Genomic DNA, 26942 nt, shown 5'->3' with positions numbered 1-26942 from the left:
GAATGTCATTTACCTCATTTCCTGCTCTTCTTTTAGAATTTAGATGCCAGGGTGTGTGTCGATTGTGAGCCAGATTTCACGGCATTTGGGGTGATAGCTATCATTTGAAGTTGTGCATGTATCTGAGGTTTAATACCACAGGATCACTTAACACCTACATTGAATTAATTTTGCTCTCAATATAATCAGTGCAAAATCTTCTACTTTTTTCACTCTATTTTATTGCAAGATATCCCCAAACCTTTAAAGACGCCAGTGAGCACTGTACTTCTCTCAAGGGGGCAGGATGAGGAGGAATACGCAATGATTTCCAAATTTATTGGCTGTGTGCTAGTTCTGCAAGACATTCCTCTTATCCTAGTCTTTGCCAAGATGCTCTTTTTCACTGTAGAGCGAGTGCCGCAGGTTCAAGTGTTTAAAGACAGGCCAGGTGATGTGAATGAGGTACCTGAACTTGGTGTAAGGTACGGTGCGGTGGGGGGAGAATGTGGTAAATTGTATTTCTTATTCTCTATAAGCATTCAAACACACTTGTTTAAGGCAGAGCAAACCAGTTTGCTTTAGGGTCTGGAGAGTTATGTAATCTGTTTTCATAGTTTACTTTTTCGTAAGAGTTTAGGTGTTAAGGACGGGAGCAGTGGTCTGCTTGCTGCGTGTGCGCACACCTGGATAGCAGGAACCCTAACCCCCCTCTCATACCTCAGTCATGGGCCAGCTCGGCAAGGAAGCCAGACACGCAGTCATGTGACAGAACTGCAACGTTTATTGCCTGCAACAGTCACAAGACCGGTCCCAACACGGCCCACCAAGGTGACCCCTGTGTTTCTGCTGCAGGTGCGAGATGGGACGCCCAGGCAGGAACCATCGTGGACGCCCGCCTCAAGGAGCTGACATCAGCGATGCCAGTCATCTTTGCCAAAGCCGTCCCCGTGGACAGACAGGAAACCCAGCACACCTATGAGTGCCCTGTGTACAGAACCAAGATGAGGGGCCCCAACTACATCTGGACCTTCAGGTTGAGGAGCAAAGAGAAGACGGCCAAATGGGTCCTGGCAGGCGTGGCTCTGCTGCTGGAAGCCTAGGTGACCCTCGGGTGGGACTCGCAGTCCCTCAGCCGGGACACAGTGAGGGTTTTCATCAGGCCACTGCGCTGTTCTCCTGCACATTAATTTATTCTACTGACAGGCATAAGACATTCCAGTTTCTGTAACTTTTAAGTAACTGTGCATTAATTTTTTTAAAACACCATCTTTAAAGAGGGGAAGAGAAAGAAGCCAAACCCAGTCAGAACACGTTAAGTTTAAGTTTCCCCAGCACCCATCCCACCACACGCAGCACCTCACACATGTTCACCGAGGTTCCGTTGAAAATACAACCTCGAAAACAATGGGGTTGGAAGATTCCTGGTCGGTAAGTGGGATTTGAGTTCGTATAAGATAGTAAACAAAATCTTTTTAAATTAAAAATTAGCTCTTACATTCTCTTAAAATACAGAAGCGACCAGCCCCAAGCAGCAGGCGCTCCAAGGCCTCCAGTGTCAGAAACTGACAATCTGCTTTTTGTTCATTCAAGTTTTAATAAAAAAATAAAACTCTAGAACGCTCAAGTTCTGCGGTTAATTGCACTTTGTAATTTAGGGGAATGTTTGTCAATTTAAATTTCCAATCGCACAGAGCAGGTTGAAACCCCGTGGTTTGAACTACAGTCAGGATGAGGTAAGGTAAAGGGGCAGTAACCCCTGTAAAAACGTGGCCTGGAGTTACTGCTTGGGAAGTAAAGTATCAAGGCAACATCAACAAATAAACGGTGTCAGAGGCAAGAGCTCCTTAGGCAGTGTTTTCTCAAACTTACCTGAACTTGAACTGTGCTTTTTAATCATCTGCAGACACTTAACAATTCAAACAGTCCTGCGCATACAGATTCCTCGAGGTGCTTAGCTGTTTTCCTGAGAAATCTTTGCAAGCATATAAACAATCTTCAAAACAAATAGTATTTAGATCTACATTTCTATATAAAAACCAACTATAAAAACTCTTAGGCACAAATGGTGCGTAGGGCGTGTCCTGTGGGAGCACGCCCGGTGAGCCGGCTGCTTCTTCTTTCTCTTAGTTGTCTTCTGCCAGCTGCTTCTGTAAGCTGAGGGAAAGACAGGGCAGGTTAGTGTGCTAAGCGACGAATGGGAGGGAGGAGAAACAAAGCCCAAACTGGACCTTCGCTGCTCTGCAGCCCTGACTCAGATGCATTGCACTGCAGACCCTGCGGGCAGCCCCAACTAAGACTTGTCTCACTCTGAAACTGCATCTAGAGTTTGTTGGGGGCCCCAGTTCCATCTCCTTGTCCCCAGAATGAGACAGCCACATCCTACACAGACAGCCCCCTAACCTCTCCTCTCTGCCCAGTAGGGTCAGGGCTGCCAGTGGCCTTCACGGCTTCCCCTCAGCCTGCCTTGGACACTCCATTTCTGTTTCACACAGTAAGGGGAACTGGACCCAGGCAGTCCCAAGCGGAAAATCCTAGCAAAGGAGGGAATTTCATAGCTGGGCAAACATCTGTCCTGAATCTTTCCAATGCAAAGAGCTGCAGAATGGGTGGCATTCAAGGTGGCTGGTAAGAATCAGCCTGAAATGAGACCACCACTTCCTGCCTAGGGGGTGGGGAGGGTCCTGCCTTGCTGGACCCGGGATCACAACCTCCTTTTGGAGTTGGGAGACTCACCTCTCCAGATACTCCTTCACATTGTCATAACCGTAAAACTTGGCCAGGTGAATGAGGATCCCCGTGGCACAGCGGCCGTCGCGCCTCCTACAGTAACTGCAATTGCAGATCCCACGGCAGGGAGGACATACCCAGTTCTAGGACAGGGAGGAAGCAGAAATTCCCGCGTTATCTGCAGGCCCCGGTCAAGGTCAAGCCTGGTTCAGCTCAGTGGACCTCTCCTCCGGTCTTCAGTCACATGTCATCTCTTCCTTTGTACCACAGGGCGAAAGATTATCTTCTCTCCTTCCTCTCACAGGTTTCAAAGCAGGCCCAGAAAGCTCGATCACCCAATATCACACGTGGAGGAAGATGCTGCTTTCAGACAGGACCAACTAACCTAACAAGCAGACACCCGTTCGAAATTCTGGAGAATTCCATAGTAGTATTGGAACTACAGAGGTCACAGAGCCAAGGAAGTTGGGCCTGGTTTTAGGAGCAGAGGGTTTCCAAAAGAAGAATGGGAACATGAGTTTTCCACCTCCCATTGGTGTGACTGTCGTTAAATCATTGAACCGGAGTGGCAGTTTATAGTCATGTGCAAACTGGGGGAAATGTATGTACCTGTATGACTGCTATACAAGCGGTTAAGTGCACTGAATGCCCAGGTTCAAGGTCGTATTTGATACTATTCCCATTTTACAGAAGGAACCCGAGCATAGGGAGGTTATATATCCATTTCATAAGGGTAAATGAATTAATAACTGAAATGAAGTACACTGCATTCACAGATGTGATGCCTTAGAGTGGTGTCAGGCACACAGAAAGCGCCCTACACTGGGCCACCCTGGCCTGGCCCAGGTAGATCTTGCCATTGCAGGGAAGGCACACAGGTGCACCTGGACGAAACAGATGACTGTGTGTGCCCCCTTTCCAGAAGGGAACCCTACTCTTCTTTTCTCCTAGTGTCTTAAGATGCAGAACGAGAGGAGGGGGTCGAAGGCTCTAGAGAGCTCTGCCGCTACTGGTCCCCGACAAAGGGCCCAGGGATCCCCACCTGCAGGCTTCCCTTTGCCAACACAATACAAGTGCCCACATCGCTCCTACCGGGTCCAGCAGTGCTGACCGCACGTCCTCCCCGTAGCGATTCCGCAGGCACGGCCCACAGAACTGTCCCCGCACCCCTCCGCAGCTCTGGTTCCGACACACCGTCTTGGTGTCGATGGTCTTCTGTCGACACTGATGGCACGTGTTCCCCTGCGGGGAGAAGGCTGGAGTGGCTGAACATGGATTTATAGGGCGATGGCCCCAGGCCGCATGCTGCCACGCGCGTTCCTAAGTGCACAAAGACACACTGCCCCTCTCTCAGAACCGGGCATCGCTGCGTCTCTGCTACAAGCCACGGCACCTGCGGCAGCCTGTGTGCACCTTTAGTTCTGGGGCCAGAGAAGCATCTTAGGGCAGGTGAGGCTGAGCAGGGAGCCGGGGAGAAATGAAATGACCAGAGAGACGAGAAGGAATGCAGGAGGGTGACAGGTGACAGAGTGGCAATGAATCCCATGCAGCATCCCTCAGCCCCGACCTAGTTCCTGGCAATCTGGATATTCTCAGTATAAAAACTTCCAGGTTTTAAACTGTTGGCAATTAAAAACATTTTAACGCTACCTTAGTCAGCCATGCATTATCTCAAACATGTGCAGAACACCATAAAGCTTCCCTCTGAAGCACCGTTCTAAAGAAATTTTAACCCATGTCCTACCAACCAAATAGTTTCTCAAACCTGTTTCTATGGTTATGTTAACCAAAAAGCGTATTATTTTTTTCAATATTTAAGACATCAAAAGTACAGAAATGTAACAACTATAAACAAACATGCTTTTCGAACCTGTACCCCAACACTCTCCGCCAACACCAAGCGGCCCCCAGAGAGACCTCTTCCCCAGGGAGCAGGCCTGCACCACGCTGTCCCTGCCCCCCCGTTACAGCTGACCCTCTGATCAGAGCCCACTCTGTGCCCGGGGAAGTGGCCCTGGGTGTAAGCCCGGACCAGAGTCAGCACGTGAGTTATCATCCCACATGACTTACCAGGACTTTATCATAGATTTTATCTCGAACGGTCAGGGCCACGTTTTCCAGGTCCTCCGAAGTGATGTCCTCCACTGCCCGGAAAGGAGAGATCCGGTGGCGTGGTCTAGCAACCTGGCACCGCCCCTGTGACGGCACACGAAGCAGAACCTGGTGTGAGATACTGAGTGGTTAAACATTTTTTTTACTTTAAACTGTCAGCCTTCTAGCACCATTCGTGTTAACTATGCTCCTCTTTTGCTTTCCTAAAACCACTCACTCCCTGAGTCATTCACTGCGCCCCTGCCCCACAGGGCCAAGCTTCCTTCATGGCAAAAGGACAGAACAGTAAATGAGAAGCTCGAGCACCTACGGTAAACTCTGAGGACAGGGAAGTGAACCATGATGGACAGCCAAACCCACCGCCCTCTGGAATAAAGACACTTGAAATACCTCATTCCTAAAACAAGGGCTCAAAGGAATCACTGTACTTTCCCCGAAGCAAAACCAGAAGACTGACGGAGCCGCTACCAGGCCTGTGCTGCTCCCCTGGAGACTTATCTAGGCGACTGCTCTGCTCCTTGGTGCGGCTCAGACAAAGGATTCCCCCCTGACCCCCATCGTCCCCCTGTGGCCTACAGTTTACACCAGGGCTTCTTCTCTAAGTGTGTGGTCTGAGGAGCACCAGAATCACCTGGGAATTTATAAAAACGCCAATTCTCAGCTGCAATGGATCTACCAAGGCAGAACCTCAGCCTCAGCACTTTCTGCAAGCCCTGGAGAGACTATGATGACTGCGGGCGTCAGAGGACCACTGGCTTAGACAGAGAATAATCTGTTTCTTAGGGCCCCAAAGTACCCCACTAATTGTCTTCCTTCTTCTGAAACGGTAGCACTCGTCTGCAAACTTGCTAGTTGAGAGAGGGAAGTTTTCCAGAGCAAATTTCTCAGGTGGCCGTGCACTCCGGGTGGGGTTCATGCGCCTGGTGATCTGCCCCTCAGAGAAGGCCCGCCTTGCGGTTTTCTTCTTCTGAAAGCGAGAGCAGAGACAAGTGCAGCGGAGTGCTTTCTGCAACATGAGCCATCTGGCAATCGATTACGTCCATCAGGGCTGGAATAACGCTAAGGAGTGCCACTTACAGAAGCTGAGCTCGGGGTTCGTACCGGGAAGAAATCTGGCATTGAGTTCAATTCCGCCAATAACTGAGCGAGCTGAAGTTGGGAACAAAGAAAGGGTTGTACGTAAATATTCCCAGGTCTAGTTTATCCCACGCCTGATCACAAGTCTTCAGTTCTGCAGCCACGAGAAACTTGACCAAAGTAGTTTAGGTAAGATCTCAACAGTGGTTCAAATTTTAACCTCACAGGGAAAGATTTTTATCTCCGCAGCTGACATCATCACTCATAAGAATGAAACCTCTGCCCATGGCTTACGTACAAGGACACAGCACAATGCAAACTGTCCTGGAAGGACCAGGGCCCGGAGCATCAGGTTGGAATCCTGACAGGGCCGCTAATCAGTGTGAGCCTGGTGTGTACACTTGAGTCAAGTTTCACCATGTTCAAAATAGAAAAGGCTCAACTTGACCAGGCTGACAGTTATTTAGAGCTCCAAAAATTAGGTTAAAATCTCATCAATAATAATTTCTAAAAATATTTCCAAAACAGCACCTAAGAACACCAAGTAACGAGCATTAATATGCCGATTGTGCATTTCCATGAGGATTCTCTTGAGTCTTAGATTTATACAAAGTACGGCTGTCATCAAAAGATCGTGACGAACACAGTTCTTTCTTATTTTAAAGTGGAGACTGACACAGTGTTAAAACTTTTCTTAGATAGTAATAAGCACAAGTGTGTTCTAGAATAAATTTCACCCAAAAGCAAGCTTTATATTTTCTCATGTAACTTATGAGGCATGTAAGATTGTATATACAGTAGCATTACCTTACTGTTTTTTAAAGGAAAACACACCAAAATGCTGAAAGCGATTATGAGTGGCAGCAGCATCTTTGAAAACTCTGTATATGCAAATTATGAAGCTACCAGCAGTCACTGACGGCATGCAGACAATCTGCATGGGGCGGATTTCTCCTTGTTCCACTAATTAGCCTTGTGAAGACACTCTTAAGTTCCGTTTGCTTTAATGCCTAGACCTCTTTCATCCCATCAGACAGCGACTGGGAACCACTGTGGGTCACCACAGGGACAAGGCTCTGGGCTGAAAGACGCCTGCCTGGCCCGCGCACTGCAGCTTGTGGCTTCCCAACACCTTATTTCCAGCTTCCTTCTGCTGCGAACAGGCCATGGGCCAGCATTAGCTGATGGCATAGAGCAGGGGGCTGAAAACGGTGCTAGGAGTCTCCCTGTGAGTTCCCAACCCAGAGCTCTCAGGTGAGCATTGCTTGGGGTGCAGAGAGAGAGACAGCACACACAGTGCCCAGGCCACAGCATCCAACAGAAGCCAAAGCAGCAGCAGCCGCCCTGAGTGAGTGCAGCCTGAGCTTCAGCAGCGCTGGTCAGGGCCCGCCACCGGCTCCCAGGCGCCCCCACGGGCCTTACCATGGCCTTATTCTCCTTGATGTTCATGGTCCTTCTCAGCAGCGCATCCGAGCTCTCCTGGCCCTCATCCCTGGAGTCATCCTCACACTCAGAGGCAGAATCTTCCCCTTCCTTCCCTTCTCCGAAACTTCTTTTTCTCCCAAGAACAGTTTTTTTATTGTCCAGTAGGTGTGAGCTAGAAAACAGCGGCTCAGAAGAATCGTTTTTATCAGATTTTTTTGCCGATTTCTTGGTGGGGAATTGCAAGGCTACTCGAAGACCAATATTGTTTCTTCTAGGTCCGCTTCTTCTAGGTGTAGCCTCTTCTTCTTCATCATATTCTTCCTCCTCACTCACTGCCGATGCCTCACCATCTGCCTTACCGTAGTCACCCAAATCGGGCTCCTCAAGCTAACAAAAATGAGAAAAAACAAAGATTTTGTCTTACAACAGACTTTCGAAAAGGCACACTTAAAATCACTCTGACGTTATTTGAGGAAAAGAATAAACAGCTAAAAGCTTCCCCTTCTTACTCGTTCCCCTGAACTTCTCAGTTCAGCGCTCAGGGAGCTTGTCGATGGATAAATCGAAGAGCGGGCACCTGCGCTCCACCCCCACTGAGCTGCTTCTCGGTTCGGTTTGGAGGAAGGACTCTCTCTACGGCCTACAGCTCAGACCAGGGGCTCCTCCCACAGTGTGGTCCCAGGAGCACCCACACCACCTGGGAACTCGGCAGAAATGCATATTCTCAGCCCCTGGCAGCCTGGGTTCCATTCAGAGCATCAGGCTGGAGCAAAGCACTACGAACCAGGCTCCCGCTCAGTGGAATAGCCACGCTGGCACAACTGGAAGCCAAGTAACACGGGGCACAGTCCAAGAAAGGGGTGTGCGGGCCCTAAGACTCGTCTTCAGGTGCAAACAGGAGTGCTAAGGGAAGACAGAAATACTGACTGCTCCGCACTAAATAGCAGGAACAGGGTTCAGAGAGAAAAGGGCAGACAGAGAACCTGTCATTGGGATCGGTGGGAGAACCTCATCACCAGGACACACGTGTCCTCATGCCCTTCTGTGACCGCAGAGCCATGGGGTGCGCTGGGGGGAATCGAGGGAGACAGCTCTGCAGGTTGCTGGGGGACACCCCTTCAGTCAGCTCAAGAGACTCCCAGTTTTCAAGCCCCACGTGGCACAGGTCTCCGGCATTGAAATAGACCTCCGTTTTACGCAAGAACACAGTACAAATAGAAGGCAGTGTCAGGGTGACATTACCCAGGAGACATCTCAGTTGCAAGGGGACCACTAACAATAATAGAGACTTAAATATTGAGATCAAGGAAGGACATCTCCTGGGCATCTTCCTGGACCACATGCTGGAAGGCTGAGCCTGGGGACCTCTGCCAGGGATTTGGACAACAGGGCCACTGGGAAGAGAGCAGTGGGCAGCACCAGGATGGGCTCAGGATCCACTTACACAACTATGCTCCCTCCTCAGTGACCACGTCCAAATTCCAGCTGGACCCCAGGAAAAATAAGGCAGAGGGAGAAAAAATCCGCCAAACCCTGGTGGATATTATCAATCCACAAGCCAATTATAGAAATAAACTATACTGTATTAATTTATCTATATATATTTTTTAATATCCTGAACTTTATACACTAAATAGCTTTGGAATTAGAAATGGTAGGCTGCCAAGGAATCCAATTTTAGGAAACACTGTTGGAGAAACTCAGAGGAACTATCCCCCAGATTGGCTTTATTTATCATCATCATCATCATCTAACCCACTTCTTGTCTCCAAGGAGGCAGAGCAACTTGCTAAGAAGTAGGGGGAGGGAGGGGGTTCGGCTGGGGTGGGGTGGAGGGATGGGGAGAAAAGGCACACAACTGTAATTGAATAACAATAAAAAATTTAAAAAAAAAAAGAGTAAGCTGTAAAAATACCAGCGGACACTCAGCCCTGAGGGGAAGAACACCAGGGCCAGCCCCCTGCTGTGGCTGTTCACCTCTGGTTAGAAGACTGCAAGGCAGCAAGATATAGTAATATCCTATTACCAGAAAAGGTGCTATTACCAGTCCTCACTGGAGGGGCGGGGACAGCGGGGTGCGGGGGAGGGGGGGACAGAAGGCTGGGTACGGAGAAAACAAAGCTTGTTTTCTCACCAAATTTTGCAGGTGGACCTGCCCTGAGCTATGAGTTTGTGATGCCAGAGTCAACATAACATGTCACAGTTCATACCCCAAATATATAGTCTTGGGGCTGGGGGGTGGAGGGTGGGGAGACTCTGAGGGTAATTTACTTTGCCATGCTGGAAACGCAAATTCTTTGCATAGCCAGATATCACTTAACTACAGGAGAAGATAAGTCACTCAGGAGCAGATGATACTGGCTGGGGTTTGGAAGGGTCTCAGTGTCCTGCTGGCCAGAACTCATGACCACCAGGCACACAGCTTGTTTAAAGAAAGCCGCGAGAGGGCCAGGGCCCCCAGGCCGGCACAGCGCTGTGTGCTATTCATGGGAAAAAACATCACCATCACACCAGGCGGCCTACCATCAGCACTTTCAAGCCTTAAATTCCCCCCAGGAAAAGGCGAGGGACACAGCGGACCTACTAGTCACAGCTTATTTAAACGTGTACACAGGCTCCACGTCAGAAGTGCACATCCTTAGGAGCTTCTGACCATGAAGAGGCTTCACCTCTGTGCTTTCTCTTGATATAGGAGAAGGAAGTGGTACATTGATTTGGGGGATCGATGTATGCTATTTTTCACTTGGCAGAAAACACTTTTTTTTATGACTAAAAAAAAAATCCAAAGGCTGTTCTTTAAAACAGTCAGCCTGAGTTTCAAAACCAGTCAGCAGTAAACTGGCCTAAACATACGGAGTAATAGGAGAGATCAACCCACGAACCAGCCTCCTTTCTCATTAAAACGCACTGACTCCAAACCAACAATGCACGGGGGAGTCCAGGACTGCACCACAGCTAACACTTTCCCTAATTAACTGCAAGCCCAAGAACATTACTTCGCACACAGGACAAAATGCCTTTAAAGACTTGTTACTCCCAGAGGGACCTCCCTCCTTTCAGAGAGAAGAGGTTCAGGACTTTGAGCCCTGACTGGTGTGGCTCAGTTGGTTGGGCGTCGTCCTGCAGGCCGAGGTGTGGCCAGCTGGAGTCCAGGTCAGGATGCACGCCTGGGTGGTGGGTTCAGTCCCCAGTCAGGGCACATGCAAGAGGCAACCACCTGATGTTTCTCTCCCTCCCTTCTTCTGTCTAAAAATGAATAAATTAAAAAAGAATGTCTTTGATAAGGACAATGAGGAACACCTAGCACCTGGGACGCATCCTCCAAAAACTCTAGAGCAGGGGTGTCAAGCTCATTTTCACCAGGGGCCACATCAGTCTCACAGTTGCCTTCAAAGGGCCGAATGTAATTTCAGCTCCTTAACAGTCAAGGAGTAGTTACATCTACACAGTCCTGAAATTATTCTGGCCCTTTGAAGGCAACTGTAAGGCTGATGTGGCCCCCGGTGAAAATGAGTTTGACACCCTTGCTCTAGAGGCACCAGGGGAAGACAACTGGATTTTCTCTCAGAGAATAATGGACTTGTGGTATTCTACTGACCTTAAAATAGCAATTTTTGAGCCCTGGCTGGTGTGGCTCAGTGGACTAAGTGCCAGCCTGCGAACCAAAGGGTCGCCAGTTCGATTCCCAGTTGGGGCACATGCCTGGGTTGTGGGCCAGGTCCCCAGTAGAGGGGGAGCATGAGAGGCAACCACACACTGATGTTTCTCTCCCTCTCTTTCTCCTTCCCTTCCTCACTCTCTAAAAATAAATAAATAAAATCTTTATAAAAAAAAAGAAGAGCAATTTTTGTCTTTTGTTAACTGGCTTGTAAGATAAACATGTAAGGAAAAGTAACATCTTTTCACTTGTGAAGTGACTTGTCACAAGTAAAAATACAATTCAGAAACAGGACTAAAATAGTACAACCCATACTCCCCCCGTGCTGATAATTATTACCTCTACTTCTGAGACACTGTTTACTTTCAGATCACTCTGTGTAAATCCCTCAAAATCCTCCGAGTCAGTGTCCTCTATAAAAATTCTTCTCAGCTCTTCTGTGAAGTACTTGGAACGGAAGTACACATCCTGCTGAATCAAAAACACACACATGTCACAGAGAAAGAATAGAGGTCACCGGGGTTCCCAGGCAATGGGGAGCTGCGGCTTGATGAGTCTAGAGTTTGTTTCAGACGATGAGAACATTCTGGAAATGGACAATAGTGACAAGTGCCCAACACCATGAATATACTTAGTGCCACTTAGGGTGTTGCTGGCAGGAAATTGGGAACTTGTCTGCACTTAAAAATGGTTACAATGCTACATTTAATGCTATGTGTATTTTACTACAATAAATACACACATACATCACATTTTCCATAGCTTACAGAAATTTAGGCCTGCAAATGGAATGATTTCAAAAACTCAATGTCCGCAGCGTTAATCAGCTTCTTGTCTGACCCATAAGCGCTGACAGCATTCAGTTTCTCCCACCAGGGATGCCCATCAGGAATGTCTGCTTCCACACCGAGCCAGAGAGCCACGGGAAGAAGATGGGAAGATGTGCGGGGAAACCCTGGCTTCCTGCCATGCGTTCCTTGCTAATGGCCACCCAAAGCCCTTCTCCTCCAAGTCACTGAGCATGCCTCTCTCTCTTTTTCAAATTTTATTTACTGATTTTTAGAGAAAGAGAGAGGGAAACATCACTTTGTTGTTCCACTTATTTGTGCCTTCATGGGTTGATGCTTGGATGAGCCCTGACTGGCGATGGAACCCACCACCTTGGTGTATCAGGGATGATGTTCTAACCAACCGAGCTACCAGCCAGGGCCAAGCATGCCTCCCTTTCACAGACCCCAAGATTCTCTGTAGGAAAGAAACAGCTGGAGGGCTTCACACGACCCTGCCTGCCTGCCTGCTGCTGAGCTGACTGCAGTGGCCGCTCCACAAACTGCCCCAGGGGCCTGGTGGCCGCTCCGACCCAGCAGAGTTCCCAGGTGGTGAGAGACCACAACCACCGACAGGCAGCAAGTGAGCAGAAGAAAAGATGTTGTATGACTGACTCAAGAAAAGAGGACTTCTTCTTCCTTTTGAACTAATAAAAAGAAGAAAATGGGGTTTTCTAATTGGCACGCCTGAGAGAGAGGAGAGGGAAAAGGAGGCCCAACAGCCTCCTCCCAGCCAGCAGCCTGGCCAGAGCCCAAGTCCCCAGCTGCGTCCCACGTGTCTTCCCCCGACACCCGAGGCAGCAATGACCCCTCGCCACACCGCTTCCTACCGGAGAATCTTTACCTCCCCATGCCTTTCCCCGACTTTAATTACACACTTCGTCCGGCTCGTAGCATCTCTGGAGAAAAGCAGATGTGACAGACAGGTGGAGAAACGTACAGGGAATAGAGAAAAGAACTGGCTACATCTAGCATTTTTTTAAGCTTAAAAACGTCCCCCTGAATTACTACAGGTAATCAGAGTGTGCTCGGAGCGGAATTACTTCGTTCCTTGTTGATAGCTGTGGTGCAGCTGCTTTAAGACACACAAACACACACACAGGAAGTTTCTTCACAGTGAAATTCAAATTGGTTTAAGGCCCGACCAAAGTCAGCATTGCTACACACACCGAGTACAAGTTCATGCAGCTTCCCCCGTGTCTGGTTCCAGTGGATCTGCGCATGCGGGGTAGGCAAGGGGAATCAGCCAATGATTTATGATCAAGGAAGAAAGGTGCCCAGCTGGCCCCCGAGGAAACCCACCACGGACCTGCTATCTCCCACCGGGGGCAGGAAACATCTGGTTCCTAGAGGCTGAGCGGGCCCCTGCAGGCTGTTTGGGGGAACGGGGTCAGGGTGCAAATTTCATCACGCACCCAGAGTCCCTGCCTCAGTCCTGAAGAGAAGTGTCAGGCCTCACAGCGGCAAGCTCCCCGCTTCTGGGCCTCCGGCAGTTGCTACCCTTTGAGCTGGCCGAGCAGGGCAGTGGTCAGCCTGGGCGAAATCTGTACCTCTGATGACCAAGTCCTGATAGAGAAAAACAACGCAGCCGCATCTCTAAACCAAGGCCTGGGCTTTTATTCTCCTTACCCGACAGGGTGAAAGGAATGTTTCTAACATGCCTCTGTATGAAGCAAATCCGCACCGCACCCAGCCCCGCGGCATTCTAGGCCACAACCCCTCACGGCTCTCGACTCTCCAGGATCCATCTGCTATTTTTTTAAATCAGTACTAGGCAGAATGTTATGAGCCCTGGTTGCCATGGCCAAGGCCATAAGCACATAACCGATAAGAAGAGAGTCTAACAGAGTGGCTGCCTTTTTATTTTGAAGCTCATGTGACATGAAACAGACTGGAGAGTGATGGCGGGCTGAACGAAGCAGACAAGCATCCCACGTCAGTTCCACCCCACAGGTGCTCACTCATGACGGGTGATGGATGCGTGAAACAGGAGGGGAGGGGAGACACAAGTAAGCAGTCTAAGCCAGCGAAGCAGGAAGCGCCATTCAAGTATGGGGCCCCTTCCATCATGGAGCCTGTCATTTTAGTGGGGGAGCCAGACAACAAGGTCCCGAGTAACCATGGTGAGGATCAGTGTTAGAAAGAAGACATAAGCACAATGGCACTCAGAAGGAAAGAAAATCCAGTAAGACTTCCTGGAAGAAGCAGTATTTGAAATGGATCGGAACTGGGGTAGAGCAAGCACACAGGCAGAAGGGACAGGACAGACCGGTGTACACATGGGGCAGAACAGTGTATGAGGCGGGAGTCGATGTAGCCTCTGGTCTGCAGGTAGGAAAGAGAGCACTGGGAGCTGAGAGGGTGAGAAGTAGCGCGGCTAGACCTTGGGCAAGTTATTTCACCTCCCTGAGCGCCAATTTCATCACCTGCAAAATGGGGATAACACAGCACCTACACCTGAATTAAGGCACATGAATTAAGCGCAATCTGCATGAAAAGCATATTGTCATAGGCCCCCTAAGTAAGGCATGCGGGGCCCACAAGCATGCTGAGGCATGCTGGGGATGGGGAGGGGGCCAGGCTTGACCACACGGAGTAGCAGCCATCAGAGCAGCTATGGTTTCTTAAAGCTCCTTGAATGCTCAGCACTTTACCCACACCCTGCGCTATTCAGAACGCCCCTCACGGTGGACCCAACAGGCTCCACTCTCCCTCACCGCCCGGCCACGCTCGCATGGAGAGACAGGTGATTTCTGAGGAAGGGAGGATCGTGACCACAACCCACTTCCACAGCTGAGCTAAGGGCTTCGAGGAAGAGAAGGGAAGAAATGGAGGCGAGAAGATTCACCAACTCCCAGAAGGCAGTCAGGGAGCTAGGGGAGCAGGAGGAAGGGTCAAGAACACCAAAGATGGAGACAACAAAGGGGGAGCCAGATAGACGACCAGGGGAGGGGAAAGGGCGAGTTTCGGCTTGGCCCAGCTGGTGGTCAGGAATGCATCTGGGGCAGAGGGAGAAGCTGAGCCTTGGAACTGGGAGGTAACAGCTGAAAACAGGCCGGACACTGAGATCACTGAGTGAGAAGGTCTGAAGACAAAACCCCAGGCAACAACCACGCACGGGGACAGGAAGAGAAGAGGTGACAACCAGGAACAAACAGGGTACCCGAGAGGAAGAGAACTGGGTAGAAGCAGGGGGCTGGTGGGGTCGAATGCTGTGGAGACATTGAGTAAGGTAAGGACCACAGAGAAGGGGCCCCCATGTCCTGGGAAAATACAGCTCCCACTGAGGCCAGAACTACACAGCCGGCCAAGTCACCAAGCTGGCACTGCCCTCAGACATAAGTAACTGCTTCCTTCCTGCACTTGCCCAGTGGACGCAGGGTGGGTTTAATTTACAGCCTTTTAATAGAGACCATGGTTGAGGGAGAACGAAGACTTTTGAGTGCAAGATATCTCGGTGGGCCATGCTATTGCTAAGGCACAACGTAAACCCCCAGGAGTCTAACTCTCGGAGAACAGTAACTTGTGTGTACCACGGATCAAAGTAATTACTGAAGGAGAAACACTCCTCCCAGCAATTCCAAGAGGAAGTGCCGACAGAACCACGCCGCAGGAGCAATGACACATTCCAGCACTGCACTGCGTGGCCTGGGCTATCGCTGTGAGGGCCAGCCGGCCCCCCCCAGCCCCGCCCCCCCCCACACCAGCTGTGTGCAAGTCTCTGAACACAGCCTCATCACAGGCAGCAGTCCCGAGGTTGCAGAGAATGGATTTAATCATGTGAGGTCCCCTTTTTTAGAAACAAAATTCTTGTACATAAGTATTTAAATAGCAAAAGTGAGCTAGGTACTCCCAGCAGTTAATCAAAGCAGGAAGGCATAATGCTTATAAAATAAAATGCTCGACAATTAACAAACACCGCCAATCTCAGACTATGTGGCACAAAGAAAAGAGTATCCAAACCAAGGCCCAGGCTTCCGGACAGACAGGAAGACACCCATACCTGTTTCCCTGACTCCCTGGAGACAGAACTATTGCAGCTCTCCTCTGATGGGCGGGTTTCCATGGCAACATCATCTCGGAAGCCGACAAACTCTTCATCATCACTAGGGGCATTGAAGATGTCAGACACTTCTTTAGGGATCTGTTTGGGATTTAACACGGAAAAAGGATAATCACTTAGGGAAATTTTCTAAAGAGGAGTAGGAATTAGCATCTCATAACTCGATCGGTCTGCCTGGGTTGCCTCAGTGACCCTGAAGCCAATGGGCGTCAGCGCAGATCTTAGGCACCAAGGGAGGGGGATGGAAATAAGACTTCCTGGAACTCTAGAGATGTCTCCCAGCTTATGGACAATGTGAAGACCATGCCTAGATAGAAGCCATTTCTGATCTCGACAAAAAGTGAGAAAAGTAGGCATCCGTCTCTGAGCAACCAATACTCTATTCTTCTCCTACAGTGGATGTGCCTTTAAGTGGCCTCCATGGAAGAAAGCCCCCGTAAGACCCTACTGCACTCCCCCTTTCTTTAATGCCCACCTACAGTTCTTTATTTTCCTGTTCTTTCGCATATGCTGATTCAGGTATGAAAACGCACACCGTGAAATAGCTTTCCTGCTTTCCTACATTCTGAATCAATCGTAGAGTTTTAGAGTCTTCCAAGAGAGTTTCAACGCTCTTATAGGCAATTCTTCCCAGTGAGAATGCTGTCAGCACACTTAACCTAGCCAACAGGCATCCGCTCGGGGTCATCTCGGTATGTTGACCACCTCTGTGTTCCCAGCTCCTTATTCTGAAGAAGTTCGAACACAGACAAAGGTAAAAGAATGGTACGAACATTTGTCCTTCACATGGAACCCCATTTGTCACCACATCAGCTTTCTTTCTCTTTCAACAAACACTAGTTGGAACCATAGGCACTTCCTGATATTTGACTATTTCTACCTAGGAAAACAGTCATTTAATTAATATGAGCCAGCCTAATCCACCTATGTTCAAAGTAATTTGCAGATGGACGCCCCAAAATACATTAGCACAGATGGCCCAAAAATAAAGACTTTCTCCTACAGAACCACAAAACCATAATCACACCTAAAATAATTAACATTAATTCAAAAATATCATTTCTCAGGAGTCCATATTAAAAGGTCGTCAACTGTCTCCAAAATGTCTTTGATAATTTGTGGCAGGGGGAACAGACCTGCGTAAGCAGGGGTCATGCATAGTATTGGACTGTTTTGTGTGACGTTTTTTGTTGCTTTTTTTATAACACTGACTCCAGAGAGCTCGAGACACCTGCCTGGTAGGATGTCATACATTCTGAACTTAGTTCTGTCTCCTGATTCAATTAAATATTCTTATAACAATCCTATGCAGATGACAAATACTCTCAAACTACTGCATAAGGAGGCCAAAATACGGCAGGTTACCCTTATTAATTAGTAGTGGTTTCAAAAACATGATTATAAAAGCTTTAAAACACATGTGTAAGAAGAGGGAGTAGTATAATGAACACACATGTGGACCCCCCACCTAGCGAGTATCGGTCCATGGCTCATCTCGTTTCATCTGCCCTCCTTCCAAATTGCTTTAAAGCGGTTCTAGACAGTATCATTCACCCTGTGTAACCAGCACATGTAGTCTGTGATCGCAGTTTTACTAACTTAACTTTTTAACTCAGTCTCTTTGTGTCGTCATCCAAGTAAGATTCATACACTAGTTAATGTCTCTTAAGTCCTTCCTTATGTTTCCTTTTTTTTTTAATGTCTCCATTTACATTTTCTTTCTTGCAACCTATTTGTGAAGAAACTGGGTCCTTGGTCTGTAGCATTTGCCAGAGTTTATTTGTTTACAGCCCCAAGATGCTATTTCACAGACTCCTGTCCCTTCGGATTTCTTTGGTAGCTCAATCTGGAATCTGATCGGGCCTCCAGACTCAGGTTTGCCTTCCTGCACTGCCTCCCAGGTAGCGTCATGCTCTTCCTTCAAATGTCTGGCTGTCTCTATTTTTAGTGGTCGTGCTATTTGAACGAGTTAAGGCAGGGTCTACCAGGTTTCTCCTGAACAAAATACTTTACCCCTTTGTGTTTTCTAAGTAATAACTGCAGTGATATTTAAGAGGGAACTATCTCAGTCTGTGAATACCCTTCTCCCCGATTCATCTCACTCAGCCCTTTCAGTATCCATCGACAGCTCTTGCCTGAATCAGTTTCTGCATCAGGGGTTGCAACATGGTGATTTTCCCATTCTAGTCCCCCTTCACATACTGGCCGGCATTTTCTGTACTACAATATTCCTTCTCTTCCTGTCTTTCCCTGCTCCCCGCCCTGCCCTGTGGATTCACGGATCTTTTGGGTTTTTTTTAACTCAATGTTATAACCCATTACTGTCATCATTCTTTCTGAGGCCCAAACTGTTCCATATTTGGCCACTGGGAGCTCCTTCAAGCTGGGTTCTGTGTCCTTTTGACACAACCCTAACAGGCTTTGGTCACCTCCTTCCTTTCTGTCACAAGCATGCCGAGCTAGCCTTGCACTTCACCCGCCCCAGATCTTGAATCAGCCACCTCTCCAAGGAGCCCAGGCATGTAAAATCAAGACCTGAGAACTCAGAGTGCTCTTTGCTGGTGAAACATCATTGCTTCTAGGCTCTTTGACTGGACAGAGCATGGATATTTTAAATACCTTAAATCACAAGTTCACGGTGACACCTTGAATTCAATTCAACGTGGTGGATTCCCCCCTCACCAACCTCAACCCCATTTAATGGCTCCTTCCCCCACAACGAAAACCTCAGTTCCACTTCTCCTAGACTTACCCTTTTGCTGTATCTACAATACACACGAAATAGTTTCAAACTTACACAACCAATGACACCACCACCAACAATAGTCAAGTTCAAGATTCCTCTGTGGTTCTTTGTATCCTTGGAACACAGTCTGACTATACACACACACACACTAGATCTTTTCCCAGAGATAATCACACAAGCACTGTATTGAGGGATGCAAAAGGACTTCCTATGTACATCCATTTCATCATCCAATGTATTAGGGAGATGCCCTCAAGGATCAAGATTTTAATGAGAAAATTTTTACTGTTACCAGACATTCTTCTGGGAAGCTGGCCTTTTCTCCTAAAATCACGCGCACTGAGGTAAACAACGTGATGACCACAGCACAGCTTGGCACCACCGCCCCGGTGCAGGGCAAGGGCCAGCAGTTCCCTCTGCCCCTGCTGGTGCCGCCAGCGCAACGGCAGCACAGCAGAAAAGGGCGAATGACGTCTTAGTGTTATTCTGACGGTAACTGCATCCTCGTGAAGCTCTGGAAGGGTCAAGGGGTTCCCAGGACCGCAACCACACGGCTGCGTTAGCATGTACAGAGCTGTGTCTTCAAGTTACTCGCATTCTTTTTTTTAGTGTGCATTGAATTCATTTTAGAGTCAGTTTGGACCATTTGGGAAATTACTAATCTAGTTATTTTTACCATGAATGCTTTTTATTTAAAAATGAATAGAAAGTTAGTGGTTCAGTCAAAGGGAACTTAGCATTTGCTTTTGAGAGAACACCAGTTCGGAAACTGAACCTGACAAGTTTAATGACGTCAGAGGGTTAATTTCAAACACCTTCCCACCATCTAACAGGATCACTGCAAGGGACAAACGGGCAGGCACAGAATTAGCATTCCACTAATGAGAACAGAAGCCTGCCACATTCATGCTAAGAAGCAGCGCCTAAAGCAAGCCTAACTTCGAGATGGTTCTTGGGAGAAAGATTCAAACTTTTCACAAGAAGGTAAATTTAAGAATAGTTAGCACTCTTATCTTTTCAAAGACACCATTTTGTTTGTTTGGCCACCAGAACCGACACTCCAATACTTGTAACTACAGAAACATGGTCCGCACTGCGGAAAGTGTACGCTGGACTATGTGTAACAGCCTCCGAGCTCAGTGTCTCGCGTGGCACTGAGACAGGGAATGCTGAGTTGGCCCGCCTCTTTCCTTCTCACTCACCACCAGTCCATGAATCACAAGGCCCTGCTGGCCCGGAGCCTCGTTGTACATGAAGGGCTAATGAAGGAGGAGGACCCACTGCAGTGATTCAATGGAAGCACGCACGAGGGGTGGAGAGGCTGGTGACGTGAATACACACTTCCAGGGGCGCTGCACTGGCGCCGGGGCTCCTGCCACAGCCGGCCGCTGCCACTGCGGAGCCTGCGCCCAGCACGCAGGACAGACAGCGGATGCCTCACGGGACGGTATCTCCTCCACAGCAACCAAATGCTCTGGCCTAGACAGAGGTGGTGGTTATACAACGTGAATGCACTAAATGCCACTGAATTATTCACTTTAAAATGGTTAACTTGATGTTACATGAATGTAACCCAAACATCATAGTAATTGAAAGTCTTGTTTATCCTATGCTATTCAAATTTGTTTATATTAATAAATACATAAACGTCGGCAAGTGGTTTATCAAATACTTTAAATCACATGTAGAATGCAGAAATAGAAGAGTCCTTCCTGATATTCATGTGGAATGTCAAGGGTCCCTGAGTAACCAAAACAATCTTGAAAAAGAAGGACCGTGTTGGAGGACTCACATTTACTAATTTTAATACTTACGACCAAGCTACAGGAATCCAAAGAGCATGGTCCTAGCATAAAGACAGATGTGTGGATCGGGGCAATGGGACAGAGCGCCGGAAATGCAGCCTCGCACGCGTGGTCAAGTGATTTCTGACAAGGGCGCTCAGGCTGGTCAACGTGGACGGGACAGTCTTCTCAACAATGATGCAGGAGAAACTGGATCCCCACAGGCCAAAGGATAAAGGTAGATCCTTACTTCACACCATCTGCAAAACCACCCCCTCAGAATGTATCAAATTTCATGACATTGCATTTGGCAATGATTTCTTGGATACGACACCAACACCACAGGCAACAGTAAGAAAAACAGATAAATTGGACTACTTCAAAATTAAAAACTTTTGTGCATCAAAGGACACGACCAAGAGAGTGAAAGCGGTCACCTACAGACTGGGAGAAAGTGTTTGCAAATCATGTGTGTGACAAGGGGTTAGTACCCAGAGTGTATGATGAACTCCTACAGCGCAACAATACCCACCGAGAAATGAGCAACGGACTTAAGCAGACATTTCTCCAAAGATACACAGATGGCCAATAGGCACACAGAGAAGTTCAGCATCACCCACCATTAGGGAAATGCAAATCGAAACCACAATGACATACCACTCCACACCCACTAGGATGGTTACTAGCAACAGAACTGAAAGTAAGTATCGGTGAGGATGCAGAGAAACCAGAACCCTGGTGAACTGCCTGCGGGAAAGGAAACCAGTGCAGCAGCCACCTATCAGACGCTGTGGCGGGTCCTCAGAAAGTTAAGCTAGAATTATTACCCTGCGGCCCAGGAACTCCACTTCCAAGTGTATTACAAGTGGAGATTCAAACAGATATTTTACACCAACGTTCATAGCAGCATTTTCCACAGTAGCCGAAAGGTGAAAACAGCCCAAATCAAGTGTCTGGGGATGGATGAACGGATAAACACGGTGAATATACACATACGATGCATTATTATTCAGCTTTTAAAAAGAATGAAATTCCGACATGTTATAGCACACATGAATCTTGACGACAACACTAGGTTAAGTGAAATGAGGCAGACACAGAAGGACAAATACGGATGACTCCAGTACAATTTGCGGCAGGCACCCAGACTAGCCAAACTCACGGAGACAGAAAGTGGAGCGGTGGCCACCAGGGGCTGGGGGTGGGGGCGGGAAGGGGGAGTTCAATGGTACCGAGGTTCAACGGCGGGTGTGTAGTTCTGGAGACGGACGGTGGCGCTGGTGGCTGCACAACAATGGGACTCCACTTCATGCCACTGAACCGTGTGTAGTTGCAAACAGTTAACATGGTCAATTTTATGTTATGTGCATTTTGCCACAGTAAAAACAAGGGCAAAGGAAAAATAATCTGTGGGTTTTTTTTAAAGGTTTTATTTATTTTTAGAGAGAGGGGAAGGGAGAGAGAAAGGGAGAGAAACACCATGTGAGAGAGATACATTCATCAGTTGCCTCCTGCACATTCCTAATCGGGGATCTGGCCTGCAACCCAGGCATGTGCCCTGACTGGGAATCAAACCAGCGACCTCTCGGTTCGCAGGACGGTACTCAATCCACTGAGCCACACCAGCCAGGACATTGATGTTATTTTTAAAGGAGAAAATATGAGTAGGGAGAAATTTATAGTCAAGTAAATTGGCAGAGGTCCTGAGAAGGAAGTGAGCCAAGCCACTTGGGAAGTGCTAGGTAATTTCCTTTTTCCAGAAAGGTCAGCCGACAGGAAATGTAAAGCCAGTATGAAGATTTCTCTGGATTCTGAAAGACTGATCATCAAATCAGACCAGATGACTCAGTGATTTTTAACCAGGTGGTACTGGCATCTTGGCCAGGCCTGCTGTGCCCTGTGGGACTCCCCTGCCGCGCACAGGGCACTTACCATCCCCGAACACCGAGCCACTTCCTCACAAGAGCGTTCCCCTCACCCCATTGCACTAACAGCCAAGACGCCCACATGGCGGTAAGATGAGTTACCTTTGTGTAAGGTCATTTCTGTCACCTTTCCACTGCCTATGTGTGTCTGTCAGCATGCGACAGGTTAAAAGCAATAGCAAACAACTCCACATTTCAAAGGCATAAAATAAAGCCAGGTTTCTTTCCTATTCCTATGACATGTTCCTCCTGGGCCAGTCAAGGGAACCACTCCACACTCCTCCACAGGACCCTGTCCTCACACAGGGCCCGGCTGACATACCGCCATCTGGAGCGCTGGCAGACGGAGGGGAAGCGAGACACGGGACAGGATGCTCTGGTGTTTAAAGGGTCTCCCTAGATGCGACACAACACCTCTGCTCACGTTCCCCGGTCATGGCACATCCAACAGCCTCACCTATGGCAAGGCCCAGAAAAATGCATCCCCCCATACCCCCGGAAGGTGAAGGAAGAGCACATTTGTATAAAGCCCTGATGGCCCCCAAACTATATGACTGGACACAGCAGACACTGTCCATGGTTGTAATGTCAAGTTATTAAAAAGATGGTAATAGTGCCAATATGTGCTGGGCATCTGACGAGGAGTGAGTCATCTTGTGGTAGGGGGAGCCAGACCATCGTTAAACAGTTTGAATAAATGGGTGATAAACGTGAACAGGGAACACTCTGGAAGGGCACCAACCCAGCTGTGGGGGTGACGGTCAGGAGGATTTCTAGGGGCCTCGAGCTCAGCCACATCTACGCAGCTGCAGGGCAGAGCCAGACGGGAGGAGGACTTCACAGGTGGAAGAAATAGCCACGGGGATGTAAAGTACTGCCTAGGGAATACAGTCAATAATATTGTAATAACTAGGCAAGGCGCCAGATGGGTACTAGAGGTACGGAGGGGGGAGGCACCACTGTAGCTTCTTAAGGTACAGAAACGTCTGATCTCTACGCTGTCTACCTGAAACTGATACATTGTGTGTCAACTGTAACTGCAAATACAAGAACGAAGTCTGGAGCACAGTGAGGCAGGAAGCGCCCATCTTTCAGAGGAGCCTGTCCCTGAGCTCAACGCAAACAAGCGCAGACCAGATCCGCACACAATGAGAGGGGAGGATCTCCATTCCCCAGCCCAGTCCTGGAAGCCTTTATACAGGGATCCTCTTGACACACTTCTGCCCGCGAGAGGAAAACGTGCCCCAACAATTACTGGGCCGGTGGCCCGTGCGGGCAGCTGACACCACTTGGCTCCTGGCATTGTGCCCGAGTCAATGTACACACTCCCTAAGCGTGCACGCTTCTGCGGTTCCTAATTACAGCCGGGGAAGAGGACACACTCAGCACGATGAAGGTCAGGAGGACAACTAGATGCTCTTTCCAGAGAGTATTTAAAGTGGGAGAATTGGAGTCAAAGTCTTTGTTGTTGCTGTTTTTCTAAGTCAGATAAGGGCCCACGGTGGGGAAGGGTAAATGAGGCTCCACTGGCTCCAACTATTGATATTTTAATTAAAAAAAAAAATCTCCCCAAATAAAAAAATGCCTGGTGCCAACTGTCAGAGGTAAAAAAAAAAAAAAAAAGAGAGAGAGAGAGAGAGAGAATTAAGAATGAACAATAACTTTAAATGTACTTTTATTTTTTCTTAACTCTCCATTTTAAGCCAATGCGAACAGAGGACAAAATAAAGGCCCTAGACATTTTGCATTAAAAAAAATTCCCAGGGATTTAAACATCAAGTAAAGTTTCTGGTTTTTCCCCATGTAAGGGCCCTCAGAGCCCTGGAGCTTTAAATAAAAAGGTGTTGGGGGGGGGGCGGAGCACTGTTTCTGTTTCGGGATTTATCACAGGCGTGATTCCTACACTTCACTCAGCAGGTCCCCGCTTCTCAACCGCAGCCGGAGGGCTTTCTGGTCCCCGGGTGGGACAGGAAAGGGAATTTCTTCCTAGAAGATTAATTTAAAATAGCTTTTTTTCTGTATTAAATTAAAATGTTTCATGGAAAAGAATGCAAAACAGGCCCAACTTTTAAAGATGAAACTGGAGGCTGATGAGCAAATTTCCCGCACAGGCAGGGCAGGGCTGCACCCCCCACCCCCGGGGCCTCCCAGGCAGCCGGGAAGGGCACTGCTGCCACAGAGAACCTGGAGAAGCCCTGCCAGCGGGCACCCCAGCCTGCCACAACTCATGCTTCCACTCATTATCCACTGACAGCCCTAAACCGCCCCTTTTCTCCCTTAAATCCTCACCTGAGGGTATGTTTATTGATATTGGGGAGAGAGTACGGGTGGGGAGAGAAGAGAAACATCAATCAATTGCCTCCTGTACGCGCCCCAACCGGGGATTGAACCCACAGACTTCTGGTGCACAGGACAACGCTCCAGCCCACGGAGATACCCCGCCAGGGCCCTAAACCACCTTTTTCAGAAATCCAACAATATCTAACACTTACCCACCACTAAATGGCAGGCCCCTGCACACAGGAAGATATTATCTTGTTGGCCTGCTGCATGGTTTGAGTCACCAGCCACCACCCTGAAGGAAATCCTGGGCCCTCCTAACAGACAAGGTCCGCCAGCAGCAGGTGAGGGGTGGCGGACAAGGTCGGGTCCTGTGACAAAAGACCACATGACGGAACTCACTCACACAAGCCCGGCACTCCCCAAGTGCACGGGATTCTCCTGGAGGACGGGGTTAAAGGTGGGGCCTGCTATGGCAGGTCTAGGGGGACAGCAGAGGGGTCTGTGGGAAGGGGTCCCTGGACCATGCCTAACCCTGAGGATACTGGCACAATTGGCAGAACACAGGACACTTGGGAACTTTTCACCCACTCACCTGGTAGCCTGGGCTGTCCTAAAGCACAGGCTTTGGAACTCCTGCTTAGCGATTCGAAATGCTATTTTGTAAATGTTTTAAGTGGGACACGCAACCAGAAAAGTGCACATATCCTAAGGGTACAGCCTGGTGAAGTTTCACAAACTGTGCCCACCCCCTTATAACCAGCACCCAGATCAGAAGTATATATATATTATTTTTAGCTCTTAGAACCTGTGCAACCTTGAGATGCTCAACCTTCTGGAATGCTACGTAGGAAAGAATTTACTGTTCAAGTAAGCAGGACCGAAGCCCGCAACTCTCTTTAAACAGTGATTCTAGGAGAGCAGCTCAGTGCAGGCCATTCCACCTCCCACGGCCGGCAGGCCGCCAGCAGCCAGCGTTTCCAACGCGACAGCCTGACGCACAGGCACTCCCACCGTGCATCCATTAGCAAGCACATTCACGCACTGGGTGGGGGTGGGGGGGTTCCAGGCAGACCGGATGGTGGTAAAGAACACACACCACTGAGACTACTTTCCACTTTCCCCCAGAGAAAAGCACTCGGCTAGCTGCTGAGTTCAGGAAGAAAGAGTCACTGTTTCAGTCCAGTGATCGTGAGCCCCGGCTCTAAACTGAGCAAAAATCGCTTTCTCTCTTGCCATGGTCGGGTGGGGCTCAGTGGGTTGGAGCACTGTCCCCGTACACAGAAAAAGGCTGCAGATTCCCTACCCGGTCAGGCCACACACCCAGGTTGTGGGTTCGATCCCCAGTGGGCAGGGACGTGTAAGGGAAGCAACCCACTGATGTTTCCCTCTCTCTCTAAAATCAAACATATCCTCCTCAGGTGAGGATTAAAAAGAAAACAAAAAAACAGTGTGGACTCCAACACAAGGAATAAGGTAGGTACTATACCCCAAAGATACTTACTGCAAAATTCTTTTAATAAACATTGTTCGACAGAAAATTAACACATAAAATACATCTGTACTCAATGAAACACTCATTAAAAGTAAACACCATTAAGACGTCCAAGCTACTGAGAAAAACAGTACTGACAGCATGGAAGGAAGAAGTCAAACAGCAATCATACTGTAAAAGTCACGCAAGCGTGGTGACGAACAGGCCACTGAATGGAAAGTATTTAGAAAATGAGACCCCGAAGCCGGGTGGGCGGAGCCACGGCTCGGTTTCATTTCAGCCCATCTTCGCCCGCTAGTCCTTGCACAATGCAAAATTCACGTAAAAATCATTTTTTTGTAAAAGCTTGGTGGACCTTATTCATATTCTGAAACTGACATTGGCAGGCGGTATCCAAGGGATCCTGTCCAAAGCATAATCTGGTCAATTCCTAAAAAAGAACTGGATCGGCTACAGACCATGGACACCCGGCCCTCCCTGTTAGAGGGAGGGGCAAAGGCGCCCGAGAGAAGAGACGTGCCGACACTCCCTCACTTTTAAACAGTGCGTCACCCCTGGCATGTCCTTGATCATCTCTGGGGTCCTGTCCTCATAAAATGATTCCAGTGAAAACTTGGTAACCTGCCAAGGTCCCGCAATTCCAGAGGCTAAAGTCAGGCAGTGGCCCTGGCGACAGAATCCTGGCTCTGCTCCTTCCTTGGCGGTTGCCTTTAAGCTAATTGCTCAATTTTACCTTATCTTTACCAGGGACCTGGCCTGCAATCCAGGCATGTGCCTTGACTGGGAATCGAACTGGCCACCCTTTGGTTCGCAGGCCGGCACTCAATCCACTGAGCCCCAG

At 48.6% G+C, this 26942-nt stretch overlaps 2 protein-coding genes across 5 annotated transcripts in view; one reads left to right on the top strand and one right to left on the bottom strand.

Moving 5' to 3' along the window:
• DNAH11 (dynein axonemal heavy chain 11) overlaps positions 1-1108 on the top strand; it is a 249553-nt gene extending 248445 nt beyond the window's left edge. For both annotated transcript variants that reach the window (XM_045197324.3, XM_053927361.2), the window contains one exon: positions 835-1108. In XM_045197324.3, coding sequence (XP_045053259.2) covers positions 835-1082 — 248 coding nt within the window. In that variant the 3' untranslated portion in view covers positions 1083-1108. The remainder of the gene's footprint in view (positions 1-834) is intronic.
• Positions 1109-1248: 140 nt separating this feature from the next.
• The window catches only part of CDCA7L (cell division cycle associated 7 like), a 137514-nt gene continuing 111820 nt past the window's right edge, over positions 1249-26942 (bottom strand). For 2 of the 3 annotated variants that reach the window (XM_045197331.3, XM_024563112.4), the window contains exons 2-10: positions 15812-15952; positions 11321-11452; positions 7321-7710; positions 5899-5970; positions 5618-5788; positions 4780-4905; positions 3802-3951; positions 2716-2852; positions 1249-2136 (exon numbers count right to left, since the gene is read on the bottom strand). In XM_045197331.3, the coding sequence (XP_045053266.2) occupies positions 2106-2136; positions 2716-2852; positions 3802-3951; positions 4780-4905; positions 5618-5788; positions 5899-5970; positions 7321-7710; positions 11321-11452; positions 15812-15952 (1350 nt within the window). In that variant the 3' untranslated portion in view covers positions 1249-2105. The remainder of the gene's footprint in view (positions 2137-2715; positions 2853-3801; positions 3952-4779; positions 4906-5617; positions 5789-5898; positions 5971-7320; positions 7711-11320; positions 11453-15811; positions 15953-26942) is intronic. The other variant, XM_053927362.2, reaches the window with a different exon arrangement.

Source organism: Desmodus rotundus, chromosome 6, assembly GCF_022682495.2.
Source record: "Desmodus rotundus isolate HL8 chromosome 6, HLdesRot8A.1, whole genome shotgun sequence".
In the NCBI taxonomy this organism is placed as follows: domain Eukaryota; kingdom Metazoa; phylum Chordata; class Mammalia; order Chiroptera; family Phyllostomidae; genus Desmodus; species Desmodus rotundus.
Note: the sequence above shows the minus strand (reverse complement) of the source record. Positions and strands in the feature narration are given on the sequence as shown.